The 13,340-nt window shown below is 45.6% G+C and overlaps 1 protein-coding gene across 3 annotated transcripts in view; it reads left to right on the forward strand.

Annotated features, from left to right (window-relative positions):
* Positions 1 to 13,340, forward strand: part of LOC109883966 (HBS1-like protein) — a 76,804-nt gene that overhangs the window by 45,776 nt on the left and 17,688 nt on the right. For all 3 annotated transcript variants that reach the window (XM_031836734.1, XM_031836736.1, XM_031836735.1), the window contains 3 exons: positions 6,695 to 6,841; positions 7,029 to 7,103; positions 10,895 to 11,012. In XM_031836734.1, coding sequence (XP_031692594.1) covers positions 6,695 to 6,841; positions 7,029 to 7,103; positions 10,895 to 11,012 — 340 coding nt within the window. The remainder of the gene's footprint in view (positions 1 to 6,694; positions 6,842 to 7,028; positions 7,104 to 10,894; positions 11,013 to 13,340) is intronic.

Here is a 13,340-nt window from a genome sequence, read left to right on the forward strand (position 1 = left end):
ACTGGTGCTACTGGTGCTACTTCTAAATTGCACATTGTGTATTGTGTATTGCTACTGGTACTACTGGTGCTACTGGTACTACTGGTGCTACTTCTAAATTGCACATTGTGTATTGCTACTGGTACTACTGGTGCTACTTCTAAATTGCACATTGTGTATTGCTACTGCTACTACTGGTGCTACTCGTACTACTGGTACTTCTGGTGCTACTGGTACTACTGGTGCTATGTCTAAATTGCACATTGTGTATTGCTACTGGTACTACTGGTGCTATGTCTAAATTGCACATTGTGTATTGCTACTGGTACTACTGGTGCTACTGGTACTACTGGTGCTTCTGGTACTACTGGTGCTACTGGTACTACTGGTACTACTGGTACTACTGGTGCTTCTGGTACTACTGGTGCTACTGGTACTACTGGTGCTTCTTGTACTACTGGTACTACTGGTGCTACTGGTACTACTGGTGCTACTTCTAAATTGCACATTGTGTATTGTGGTACTACTGGTGCTACTTCTAAATTGCACATTGTGTATTGTGTATTGCTACTGGTACTACTGGTGCTACTGGTACTACTGGTGCTACTTCTAAATTGCACATTGTGTATTGCTACTGGTACTACTGGTACTACTGGTACTACTGGTGCTACTGGTACTACTGGTGCTACTTCTAAATTGCACATTGTGTATTGTGTATTGCTACTGGTACCACTGGTGCTACTCGTACTACTGGTACTTCTGGTGCTACTGGTACTACTGGTGCTATGTCTAAATTGCACATTATGTATTGCTACTGGTGCTACTGGTACTACTGGTGCTATGTCTAAATTGCACATTGTGTATTGCTACTGGTACTACTGGTGCTACTGGTACTACTGGTGCTTCTGGTACTACTGGTGCTACTGGTGCTACTGGTGCTTCTGGTACTACTGGTACTACTGGTGCTACTGGTACTACTGGTGCTACTGGTACTACTGGTACTACTGGTGCTACTGGTGCTACTGGTACTACTGGTGCTACTGGTACTACTGGTGCTTCTGGTACTACTGGAACTACTGGTGCTACTGGTACTACTGGTGCTACTTCTAAATTGCACATTGTGTATTGTGGTACTACTGGTGCTACTGGTGCTACTTCTAAATTGCACATTGTGTATTGTGTATTGCTACTGGTACTACTGGTGCTACTTCTAAATTGCACATTGTGTATTGCTACTGGTACTACTGGTACTACTGGTGCTACTGGTACTACTGGTGCTACTTCTAAATTGCACATTGTGTATTGTGTATTGCTACTGGTACTACTGGTGCTACTCGTACTACTGGTACTTCTGGTGCTACTGGTACTACTGGTGCTATGTCTAAATTGCACATTGTGTATTGCTACTGGTACTACTGGTGCTACTGGTACTACTGGTGCTACTGGTACTACTGGTGCTATGTCTAAATTGCACATTGTGTATTGCTACTGGTACTACTGGTGCTTCTGGTACTACTGGTGCTACTGGTACTACTGGTGCTTCTGGTACTACTGGTGCTTCTGGTACTACTGGTGCTACTGGTACTACTGGTGCTACTGGTGCTACTGGTACTACTGGTACTACTGGTGCTACTGGTGCTACTGGTACTACTGGTGCTACTGGTGCTACTGGTGCTACTGGTACTACTTGTGCTACTGGTGCTACTGGTACTACTGGTGCTACTGGTGCTACTGGTGCTACTGGTACTACTGGTGCTACTGGTACTATGTCTAAATTGCACATTGTGTATTGTACTATTCTAACTCTCAACAGTAAGTTCAGATCCCGATTTCAGTTCCCCAAAAACATGCTTTCATAAAGTATTCATACCTCTTGATTTATTCCACATGTTGTTGTTAGTTTGAATTCAAAATGGATTAAATAGATTACTCCGTAATGACAGTGAAAACATAAATATAGCATTTACATAAATATAAGATCCTAGAAATGTTCAAACAGGGTTTACATCCCTGTTAGTGAGTATTTCTCATTTGCCAAGATAATCCACCCCCCTGACAGGCATATCAAGAAGGTGATCAGAGAAGGTGAACAGTATGATCATTACACAGGTGCACCTTGTGCTGGAGACAATAAAAGGCCACTTTAAAATCTGCAGTTTTGTCATACAATACTTATGTTTCACTGAGTTGTGGCTGAACAACACGGATAATATAGAGCTTCCGGGATTTTCCATACATCGGCAGAACAGAGAAGCTATGCCTGTTAAGACTATTTGTCAATAACAGCTGGTGCGCGATGTCTAATATTCAAGAAGTCTCCAGGTATTGCTTGCCTGAGGTAGAATACCTCATGATTTTTTTATTTTATTTTACCTTTCTTTAACTAGGCAAGTCAGTTAAGAACAAATTCTTATTTTCAATGACGGCCTGGGAACAGTGGGTTAACTGCCTGTTCAGGGGCAGAACAACAGATTTGTACCTTGTCAGCTCGGGGGTTTGAACTTGCAACCTTCCGGTTACTAGTCCAACGCTCTAACCACTAGGCTACCCTGCCGCCCCATGATAAGCTGTAGACCACACTATCTACCAAGAGAGTTCTCATCTATATTATTCATAGCCGTCTATTGACCACCACAAACCTACGCTGGCAATAAGACACACTCAACCAGTTGTATAAGGTCACAAGCAAACAAGAAAATGCTGATCCAGAAGCAGAGCTCCTAGTGGCCGGGGACTTTAATGTAGACAAACTGAAATCAGTTTTACCTCATTTCTACCAGCATGTCACATGTGCAACCAGAGGGAAACAAACTTTATACCACCTTAACTCCACACACAGAGACGAGTACAAAGGTCTTCCTCGTCCTCCATTTGGCAAATCTGACCATAATTATATCCTCCGGATTCCTGCTTACAAGCAAAAACTAAAGCAGGAAGTACCAGTGACTCGCTCAATACGGATTTGGTCAGATGACGTGGATGCTACGCTACAGGACTGTTTAGCTAGCACAGACTGGAATATGTTCCGGGACTCATCCGATGGCATTGAGGAGTAACCCACATCAGTCATTGGCACAACGAGCGGTATCGGAGCGCCAAGTCTAGGTCCAAAAGGCTCCTTAACAGCTTACCCCCAAGGCTCCTTAACAGCTTCTACCCCCAAGCCATCAGACTGCTGAACAGCTTCTACCCCAAGCCATCAGACTGCTGAACAGCTTCTACCCCCAAGCCATCAGACTGCTGAACAGCTTCTACCCCCAAGCCATCAGACTGCTGAACAGCTTCTACCCCCAAGCCATCAGACTGCTGAACAGCTTCTACCCCCAAGCCATCAGACTGCTGAACAGCTTCTACCCCCAAGCCATCAGACTGCTGAACAGCTTCTACCCCCAAGCCATCAGACTGCTGAACAGCTTCTACCCCCAAGCCATCAGACTGCTGAACAGCTTCTACCCCCAAGCCATCAGACTGCTGAACAGCTTCTACCCCCAAGCCATCAGACTGCTGAACAGCTTCTACCCCCAAGCCATCAGACTGCTGAACAGCTTCTACCCCCAAGCCATCAGACTGCTGAACAGTTTCTACCCCCAAGCCATCAGACTGCTGAACAGCTTCTACCCCCAAGCCATAAGACTGCTGAACAGCTTCTACCCCCAAGCCATAAGACTGCTGAACAGCTTCTACCCCCCAAGCCATCAGACTGCTGAACAGCTTCTACCCCCAAGCCATCAGACTGCTGAACAGCTTCTACCCCCAAGCCATCAGACTGCTGAACAATTAATCAGATGGCCATCTGGACTACTTACATTTGACTGCTGCTACTCGCTGTTTATTATCTATGCACAGTCACTTTACCTACATATACAAATGACCTTGACCGGTACCCCCTGTATATAGCCTCCACATTGACTCTGTACTGGTACTCCCTGTATATAGCCTCCACATTGACTCTGTACCGGTACCCCCTGTATATAGCCTCCACATTGACTCTGTACCGGTACCCCCTGTATATTGCCTCCACATTGACTTTGTACCGTAACACCCTGTATATAGCCTCCACATTGACTCTGTACCAGTACCTCCTGTATATAGCCTCCACATTGACTCTGTACCGGTACCCCCTGTATATAGCCTCCACATTGACTCTGTACCGGTACCCCCTGTATATAGCCTCCACATTGACTCTGTACTGGTACCCCCTGTATATAACCTCCACATTGACTCTGTACCGGTACTCCCTGTCTATAGCCTCCACATTAACTCTGTACCGGTACTCCCTGTCTATAGCCCCCACATTGACTCTGTACCGGTACCCCCTGTATATAGCCTCCACATTGACTCTGTACCGGTACCCCCTGTCTATAGCCTCCACATTGACTCTGTACCGTAATACCCTGTATATAGCCTCCACATTGACTCTGTACCAGTACCCCCTGTCTATAGCCTCCACATTGACTCTGTACCGGTACCCCCTGTATATAGCCTCCACATTGACTCTGTACTGGTACCCCCTGTATATAACCTCCACATTGACTCTGTACCGGTACTCCCTGTCTATAGCCCCCACATTGACTCTGTACCGGTACCCCCTGTCTATAGCCTCCACATTAACTCTGTACCGGTACTCCCTGTCTATAGACCCCACATTGACTCTGTACCGGTACCCCCTGTATATAGCCTCCACATTGACTCTGTACCGGTACTCCCTGTCTATAGCCTCCACATTAACTCTGTACCGGTACCCCCTGTATATAGCCTCCACATTGACTCTGTACCGTTACCCCCTGTATATAGCCTCCACACTGACTCTGTACCGGTACCCCCTGTATATAGCCTCCACATTGACTCTGTACCGTTACCCCCTGTATATAGCCTCCACATTGACTCTGTACCGGTACCCCCTGTCTATAGCCTCCACATTGACTCTGTACCGTAATACCCTGTATATAGCCTCCACATTGACTCTGTACCAGTACCCCCTGTCTATAGCCTCCACATTGACTCTGTACCGGTACCCCCTGTATATAGCCTCCACATTGACTCTGTACTGGTACCCCCCTGTATATAACCTCCACATTGACTCTGTACCGGTACTCCCTGTCTATAGCCTCCACATTAACTCTGTACCGGTACTCCCTGTCTATAGCCCCCACATTGACTCTGTACCGGTACCCCCTGTCTATAGCCTCCACATTAACTCTGTACCGGTACTCCCTGTCTATAGCCCCCACATTGACTCTGTACCGGTACCCCCTGTATATAGCCTCCACATTGACTCTGTACCGGTACTCCCTGTATATAGCCTCCACACTGACTCTGTACAGGTACCCCCTGTATATAACCTCCACATTGACTCTGTACCGGTACTCCCTGTCTATAGCTTCCACATTGACTCTGTACTGGTACCCCCTGTATATAGCCTCCACATTGACTCTGTACCGTAATACCCTGTATATAACCTCCACATTGACTCTGTACCGGTACCCCCCTGTATATAACCTCCACATTGACTCTGTACCGGTACTCCCTGTCTATAGCTTCCACATTGACTCTGTACCGTAATACCCTGTATATAGCCTCCACATTGACTCTGTACCAGTACCCCCTGTCTATAGCCTCCACATTGACTCTGTACCGGTACCCCCTGTATATAGCCTCCACATTGACTCTGTACCGGTACCCCCTGTATATAGCCTCCACATTGACTCTGTACCGGTACCCCCTGTATATAGCCTCCACATTGACTCTGTACCGGTACCCCCTGTATATAGCCTCCACATTGACTCTGTACCGGTACCCGCTGTATATAGTCTCCACATTGACTCTGTACCGGTACCCCCTGTATATAGCCTCCACATTGACTCTGTACCGGTACCGGGTCTTTAATACAGATCAGAATGTCCTCATTATGGTCTGTAATACAGATCAGAATGTCCTCATGATGGCCTGTAATACAGATCAGAATGTCTTCATGATGGCCTGTAATACGGATCAGAATGTCCTTATTGTGGCCTGTAATACGGATCAGAATGTCCTCATGGTGGCCTGTAATACAGATCAGAATGTCCTCATTAGGGTCTGTAATACAGATCAGAATGTCCTCATTATGGCCTGTAATACAGATCAGAATGTCCTCATTAGGGTCTTTAATACAGATCAGAATGTCCTCATCATGGCCTGTAATACAGATCAGAATGTCCTCATTCGGGTCTTTAATACAGATCAGAATGTCCTCATGATGGCCTGTAATACGGATCAGAATGTCCTCATTGTGGCCTGTAATACGGATCAGAATGTCCTCATTGTGGCCTGTAATACGGATCAGAATGTCCTCATTAGGGTCTGTAATACAGATCAGAATGTCCTCATTAGGGTCTTTAATACAGATCAGAATGTCCTCATTATGGCCTGTAATACAGATCAGAATGTCCTCATTAGGGTCTGTAATACAGATCAGAATGTCCTCATTATGGCCTGTAATACAGATCAGAATGTCCTCATTAGGGTCTGTAATACAGATCAGAATGTCCTCATTATGGCCTGTAATACAGATCAGAATGTCCTCATTAGGGTCTGTAATACAGATCAGAATGTCCTCATTATGGCCTGTAATACAGATCAGAATGTCCTCATTAGGGTCTTTAATACAAATCAGAATGTCCTCATGGTGGTCTGTAATTCAACAGGTGTTTGTAACCTGTGTGTCTCCTCACAGGCGGACGTGGCGGTGTTAGTGGTAGATGCCAGCAGAGGTGAGTTTGAGGCAGGGTTCGAGGCAGGTGGTCAGACGCGAGAGCACGGCCTTCTGGTCCGTTCGTTGGGCGTCACGCAGCTCGCGGTTGCCGTCAACAAGATGGACCAGGTGAGAACAACGTTCCCACTACTACTAGATGTAGCCACGTCAACGCCTGTTACTCTGACAACAGTGTAATTTATGATACAAGCGTATTGTAACAGATATGGCAATGTTTAAAAAGGAAGTGTGTGTGTGTGTGTGTGTGTGTGTGTGTGTGTGTGTGTGTGTGTGTGTGTGTGTGTGTGTGTAACAGGTAAACTGGCAACAGGAGCGATTCAAAGAGATCATCTCCAAACTTGGACATTTCCTGAAACAGGCTGGATTTAAGGTGGGTGGCTAGGTTTAGGACCCTGGAGCTAGGGTTAGGACCTTTGACCTGGAGCTAGGGTTAGGACCTTTGACCTGGAGCTAGGGTTAGGACCTTTGACCTGGAGCTAGGGTTAGGACCTTTGACCTGGAGCTAGGGTTAGGACCTTTGACCTGGAGCTAGGGTTAGGACCTTTGACCTGGAGCTAGGGTTAGGACCTTTGACCTGGAGCTAGGGTTAGTGGACACTGAATAAAGACAATCAAGCTAAACTACAGATTCATTGTGTTTCTAATAGTGTTATATTTCTAATGCTTTTATAGCAGTGTTATGTTTATAGAGATCCTATATCTAATTTATAGCCTAATAATGGTTGTTCCCAGGACTCTGTTCTACATTAGTTATAGCAGTGTTATGTTTATAGAGATCCTATATCTAATTTATAGCCTAATAATGGTTGTTCCCAGGACTCTGTTCTACATTAGTTATAGCAGTGTTATGTTTATAGAGATCCTATATCTAATTTATAGCCTAATAATGGTTGTTCCCAGGACTCTGTTCTACATTAGTTATAGCAGTGTTATGTTTATAGAGATCCTATATCAAATTTATAGCCTAATAATGGTTGTTCCCAGGACTCTGTTCTACATTAGTTATAGCAGTGTTATGTTTATAGAGATCCTATATCTAATTTATAGCCTAATAATGGTTGTTCCCAGGACTCTGTTCTACATTAGTTATAGCAGTGTTATGTTTATAGAGATCCTATATTTAATTTATAGCCTAATAATGGTTGTTCCCAGGACTCTGTTCTACATTAGTTATAGCAGTGTTATGTTTATAGAGATCCTATATCTAATTTATAGCCTAATAATGGTTGTTCCCAGGACTCTGTTCTACATTAGTTATAGCAGTGTTATGTTTATAGAGATCCTATATCTAATTTATAGCCTAATAATGGTTGTTCCCAGGACTCTGTTCTACATTAGTTATTGCAGTGTTATGTTTATAGAGATCCTATATCTAATTTATAGCCTAATAATGGTTGTTCCCAGGACTCTGTTCTACATTAGTTATAGCAGTGTTATGTTTATAGAGATCCTATATCTAATTTATAGCCTAATAATGGTTGTTCCCAGGACTCGGTTCTACATTAGTTATAGCAGTGTTATGTTTATAGAGATCCTATATCTAATTTATAGCCTAATTCTATGGTTGTTCCCAGGACTCTGTTCTACATTAGTTATTGCAGTGTTATGTTATAAGTGTGTTGTCTGTCCCGACCCGTAGGCTGTCAGGAGAGAACCTGACCACTTAGACTTCTATAACAGGGTTATGCAGTGGACAGATTAGGAGAGTTGAGTTCAAATCAGATTTTATTTGTCACATGCGCCGAATACAACACCTTGTGAAATGCTTACTTACAAGCTCTGAACCAACAATTCAGTTTTAAGTCAAATTCCTAAAGAAATAAAAATAACAAGTAATATAATAACAATAGCGAGACTATATAGAGTCAATGTGCGGAGGCACCAGTTAGTGGAGGTAATTGAGGTAATATCTACATGTTGGTAGAGTTATTAAAGTGATTATTCATAGATAATAAACAGAGAACTTCAGCGGCGTGGAAGGGGGGGAGGGGGGGGGGGCAATACAAATAGTCTGGGTAGCTATTTGATTATGTGTTCAGGAGTCTGATGGCTTGTGGGTAGAAGCTGTTTAGAAGCCTCTTGGACCTAGACTTGGCGCTCCGGTACCGCTTGCCGTGTGGTAGCAGATAGAACAGTCTATGACTAGGGTGACTGGAGTCTATGACAATATTTAGGGCTTTCCTCTGACTCCGCCTAGTATAGAGGTCCTGGATGGTAGGAAGCTTGGCCCCAGTGATGTACTGGGCCGTACGCACTACCCTCTGTAGTTTTTTGCGGTCGGAAGCCGAGCAGTGGCCATACCAGGCTGTGATGCAACCAGTCAGGCAGGATGCTCTCGATGGTGCAGCTGTAAAACATTTTGAGGATCTGAGGACCCATGCCAAATATATTCAGACTCCTGAGGGGGAATAGGCTTTGTGGTGTCCTCTTCACGACTGTCTTGGTGTGTTTGGACCATGTTAGTTTGTTGGTGATGTGGACACCAAGGAACTTGAAGCCCTCAACCTGCTCCATTACAGCCCCGTCGATGAGAATGGGGGCGTGCTCGGTCCTCCTTTTCCTGTTGTCCACCATCATCTCCTTTGTCTTGATCACGTTGAGGAGGAAGTTGTTGTCCTGGCATCACCCGGCCAGGTCTCTGACCTCCTCCCTATAGGCTGTCTCGTCGTTGTCGGTGACCTCTCCCCTCTCTGCGGCCCAAGTAACTTAGTCCTGACAGAGAACAGATGACTGCAACCCTGCCACAGTATTATACAAAAATAAACATCCTGATGAGAAGTAACTTACACACATATAATGAATATAAAACATCCTACATATGTTACCAACTAATTCTGATTATTCCCCAACAGTCTGGGGGTGGTTTTGACCTTCCTGAGTCTGGGGGTGGTTTTGACCTTCCTGAGTCTGGGGGTGGTAGACCGTAACTCTTCTTGGAGTACTGTTGGAACCAAAACACATATATATTATATTATATATATACATATATATTATATTATATATACACATATATATTATATTATATATACACATATATATTATATTATATATACACATATATATTATATTATATATACACATATACTTGAAACCTGAAATCAACCAATCCTCTATTGTTATGCCAATAGAAAAAGAATATGCTTAATTATCTAAATATTGAAAGGGAGACGGACAGGAACAAAATTGTGCGATTTGAGATGTGACGGAGAGCAGTGCAGGCACTGGAGATTGAGGTGAGAGCAGGTGGTTCTGGGTAGGGGGATGTCATTCTGAGATAGAGGTGAGAGCTGGTGGTTCTGGGTAGGGGGTGATGTCATTCTGAGATAAAGGTGAGAGCAGGTGGTTCTGGGTAGGGGGATGTCATTCTGAGAGAGGTGAGAGCAGGTGGTTCTGGGTAGGGTGATGTCATTCTGAGATAAAGGTGAGAGCAGGTGGTTCTGGGTAGGGGGATGTCATTCTGAGAGAGGTGAGAGCAGGTGGTTCTGGGTAGGGGATGTCATTCTGAGAGAGAGGTGAGAGCAGGTGGTTCTGGGTAGGGTGATGTCATTCTGAGAGAGGTGAGAGCAGGTGGTTCTGGGTAGGGTGATGTCATGATGAGAGAGGTGAGAGCAGGTGGTTCTGGGTAGGGGGATGTCATTCTGAGATAGAGGTGAGAGCAGGTGGTTCTGGGTAGGGGGATGTCATTCTGAGAGAGAGGTGAGAGCAGGTGGTTCTGGGTAGGGTGATGTCATGCTGAGAGAGGTGAGAGCAGGTGGTTCTGGGTAGGGGGATGTCATTCTGAGAGAGAGGTGAGAGCAGGTGGTTCTGGGTAGGGGGATGTCATTCTGAGAGAGGTGAGAGCCGGTGGTTCTGGGTAGGGTGATGTCATTCTGAGAGGTGAGAGCAGGTGGTTCTGGGTAGGGTGATGTCATTCTGAGAGGTGAGAGCAGGTGGTTCTGGGTAGGGTGATGTCATTCTGAGAGGTGAGAGCAGGTGGTTCTGGGTAGGGTGATGTCATTCTGAGAGGTGAGAGCAGGTGGTTCTGGGTAGGGTGATGTCATTCTGAGAGGTGAGAGCAGGTGGTTCTGGGTAGGGTGATGTCATTCTGAGAGGTAAGAGCAGGTAGTTCTGGGTAGGGTGTGTTCTCTCCCAGGACTCTGATGTGTTCTGTGTTCTCTCCCAGGACTCTGATGTGTTCTACGTGCCGACCAGTGGTCTATCAGGAGAGAACCTGACCACTAGGAGTTCTGCTCTGGCGCTAACATCCTGGTACTCTGGACCCTGTCTGCTGGAACAGATCGGTACACACACACACACTCTTATTCAAGTCCACAAAGGTTTATAAAATAACATGTGACAACTCAACAATGTTAACATTAAAACACCCATTATGTACATGGCTGTTGGACAAGTATATTTAACGAAGAAAGAATGATCTCAGAGAGAGCAGAGTAGCTGACACATATTGACTCTTTTATTTAAGCCTATCTTCTTTAATGATCTGAAAGTGTGTTTGTGTCTAAGTAGTGTTATGACTGTGACAATAGTAAAAGTGGAAGTCATTGTGATGTTGCTATGGTATTAGTCAGCATGGTAACAGAGTAACTCGGTGGTATCAGTCAACAGTCTAATTTGAAGATAACATCTCACTATTTTCCTCATGCTTTTTTTCTCCCTCCCTCCCTCCATATCTATTCTCTCTGCTCTCTCCCTCCATATCTATTCTCTCTGCTCTCTCTCTCTCTCCTCCTCTCTCTGCTCTCTCCCTCCATATCTATTCTCTCTGCTCTCTCTCTCTCTCCCTCCATATCTATTCTCTCTGCTCTCTCCCTCCATATCTATTCTCTCTGCTCTCTCCCTCCATATCTATTCTCTCTGCTCTCTCCTCCATATCTATTCTATCTGCTCTCTCCCTCCATATCTATTCTCTCTGCTCTCTCCCTCCATATCTATTCTATCTGCTCTCTCCCTCCATATCTATTCTCTCTGCTCTCTCCCTCCATATCTATTCTCTCTGCTCTCTCTGCTCTCTCCCTCCATATCTATTCTCTCTGCTCTCTCTCTCTCTCTCCCTCCAAATCTATTCTCTCTGCTCTCTCTCTCTCTCTCCCTCCAAATCTATTCTCTCTCTCTCTCCCTCCAAATCTATTCTCTCTGCTCTCTCCCTCCATATCTATTCTCTCTGCTCTCTCCCTCCATATCTATTCTCTCTGCTCCTCATATCTATTCTCTCTGCTCCTCCTCCATATCTATTCTCTCTGCTCTCTCCCTCCATATCTATTCTCTCTGCTCTCTCTCTCCTCCATATCTATTCTCTCTGCTCTCTCTCTCCTCCTATCTATTCTCTCTGCTCTCTCTCTCCCTCCATATCTATTCTCTCTGCTCTCTCTCTCCCTCCATATCTATTCTCTCTGCTCTCTCTCTCTCCCTCCATATCTATTCTCTCTGCTCTCTCTCTCCCTCCATATCTATTCTCTCTGCTCTCTCTCTCCCTCCATATCTATTCTCTCTGCTCTCTCTCTCTCCCTCCATATCTATTCTCTCTCTGCTCTCTCTCTCTCCCTCCATATCTATTCTCTCTGCTCTCTCTCTCCCTCCATATCTATTCTCTCTGCTCTCTCTCTCCCTCCATATCTATTCTCTCTGCTCTCTCTCTCCCCTCCATATCTATTCTCTCTGCTCTCTCTCTCCCTCCATATCTATTCTCTCTGCTCTCTCTCTCCCTCCATATCTATTCTCTCTGCTCTCTCTCTCCCTCCATATCTATTCTCTCTGCTCTCTCTCTCCCTCCATATCTATTCTCTCTGCTCTCTCTCTCCCTCCATATCTATTCTCTCTGCTCTCTCTCTCCCTCCATATCTATTCTCTCTGCTCTCTCTCTCCCTCCATATCTATTCTCTCTGCTCTCTCTCTCCCTCCATATCTATTCTCTCTGCTCTCTCTCTCCCTCCATATCTATTCTCTCTGCTCTCTCTCTCCCTCCATATCTATTCTCTCTGCTCTCTCTCTCCCTCCATATCTATTCTCTCTGCTCTCTCTCTCCCTCCATATCTATTCTCTCTGCTCTCTCTCTCCCTCCATATCTATTATCTCTGCTCTCTCCCTCCATATCTATTCTCTCTGCTCTCTCTCTCCCTCCATATCTATTCTCTCTGCTCTCTCCGCTCTCTCTCTCCCTCCATATCTATTCTCTCTGCTCTCTCCGCTCTCTCTCTCCCTCCATATCTATTCTCTCTGCTCTCTCCCTCCATATCTATTCTCTCTGCTCTCTCTCTCTCTCCCCCTCTATCTCCCCCTCCTCCTCTCTCTCCCCTCTCTCTCCTTCCTCTATCTCCCCCTCCTCCTCTCTCTCCCCTCTCTCTCCCTCCTCCTCTCCCTCCTCCTCTCTCTCCCCCCTCCTCCTCTCTCCCCCTCTCTCTCTCCCTCCTCTCCCCCTCTCTCTCCCTCCTCCCCTCTCTCCCCCTCCTCCTCTCTTCCCCTCTATCTCTCCCTCCTCTCTCTTCCCCTCTATCTCTCCCTCCTCTCTCTCCCCCTCCTCCTCTCTCCCCCTCTATCTCTCCCTCCTCCTCTCTCTCCCCCTCTATCTCTCCCTCCTCCTCTCTCTCACCCTCCTCCTCTCTCCCCCTCTC

The sequence above is a fragment of the Oncorhynchus kisutch genome, linkage group LG12 (genome assembly GCF_002021735.2).
Source record: "Oncorhynchus kisutch isolate 150728-3 linkage group LG12, Okis_V2, whole genome shotgun sequence".
NCBI classification, from domain to species: Eukaryota; Metazoa; Chordata; class Actinopteri; order Salmoniformes; family Salmonidae; genus Oncorhynchus; species Oncorhynchus kisutch.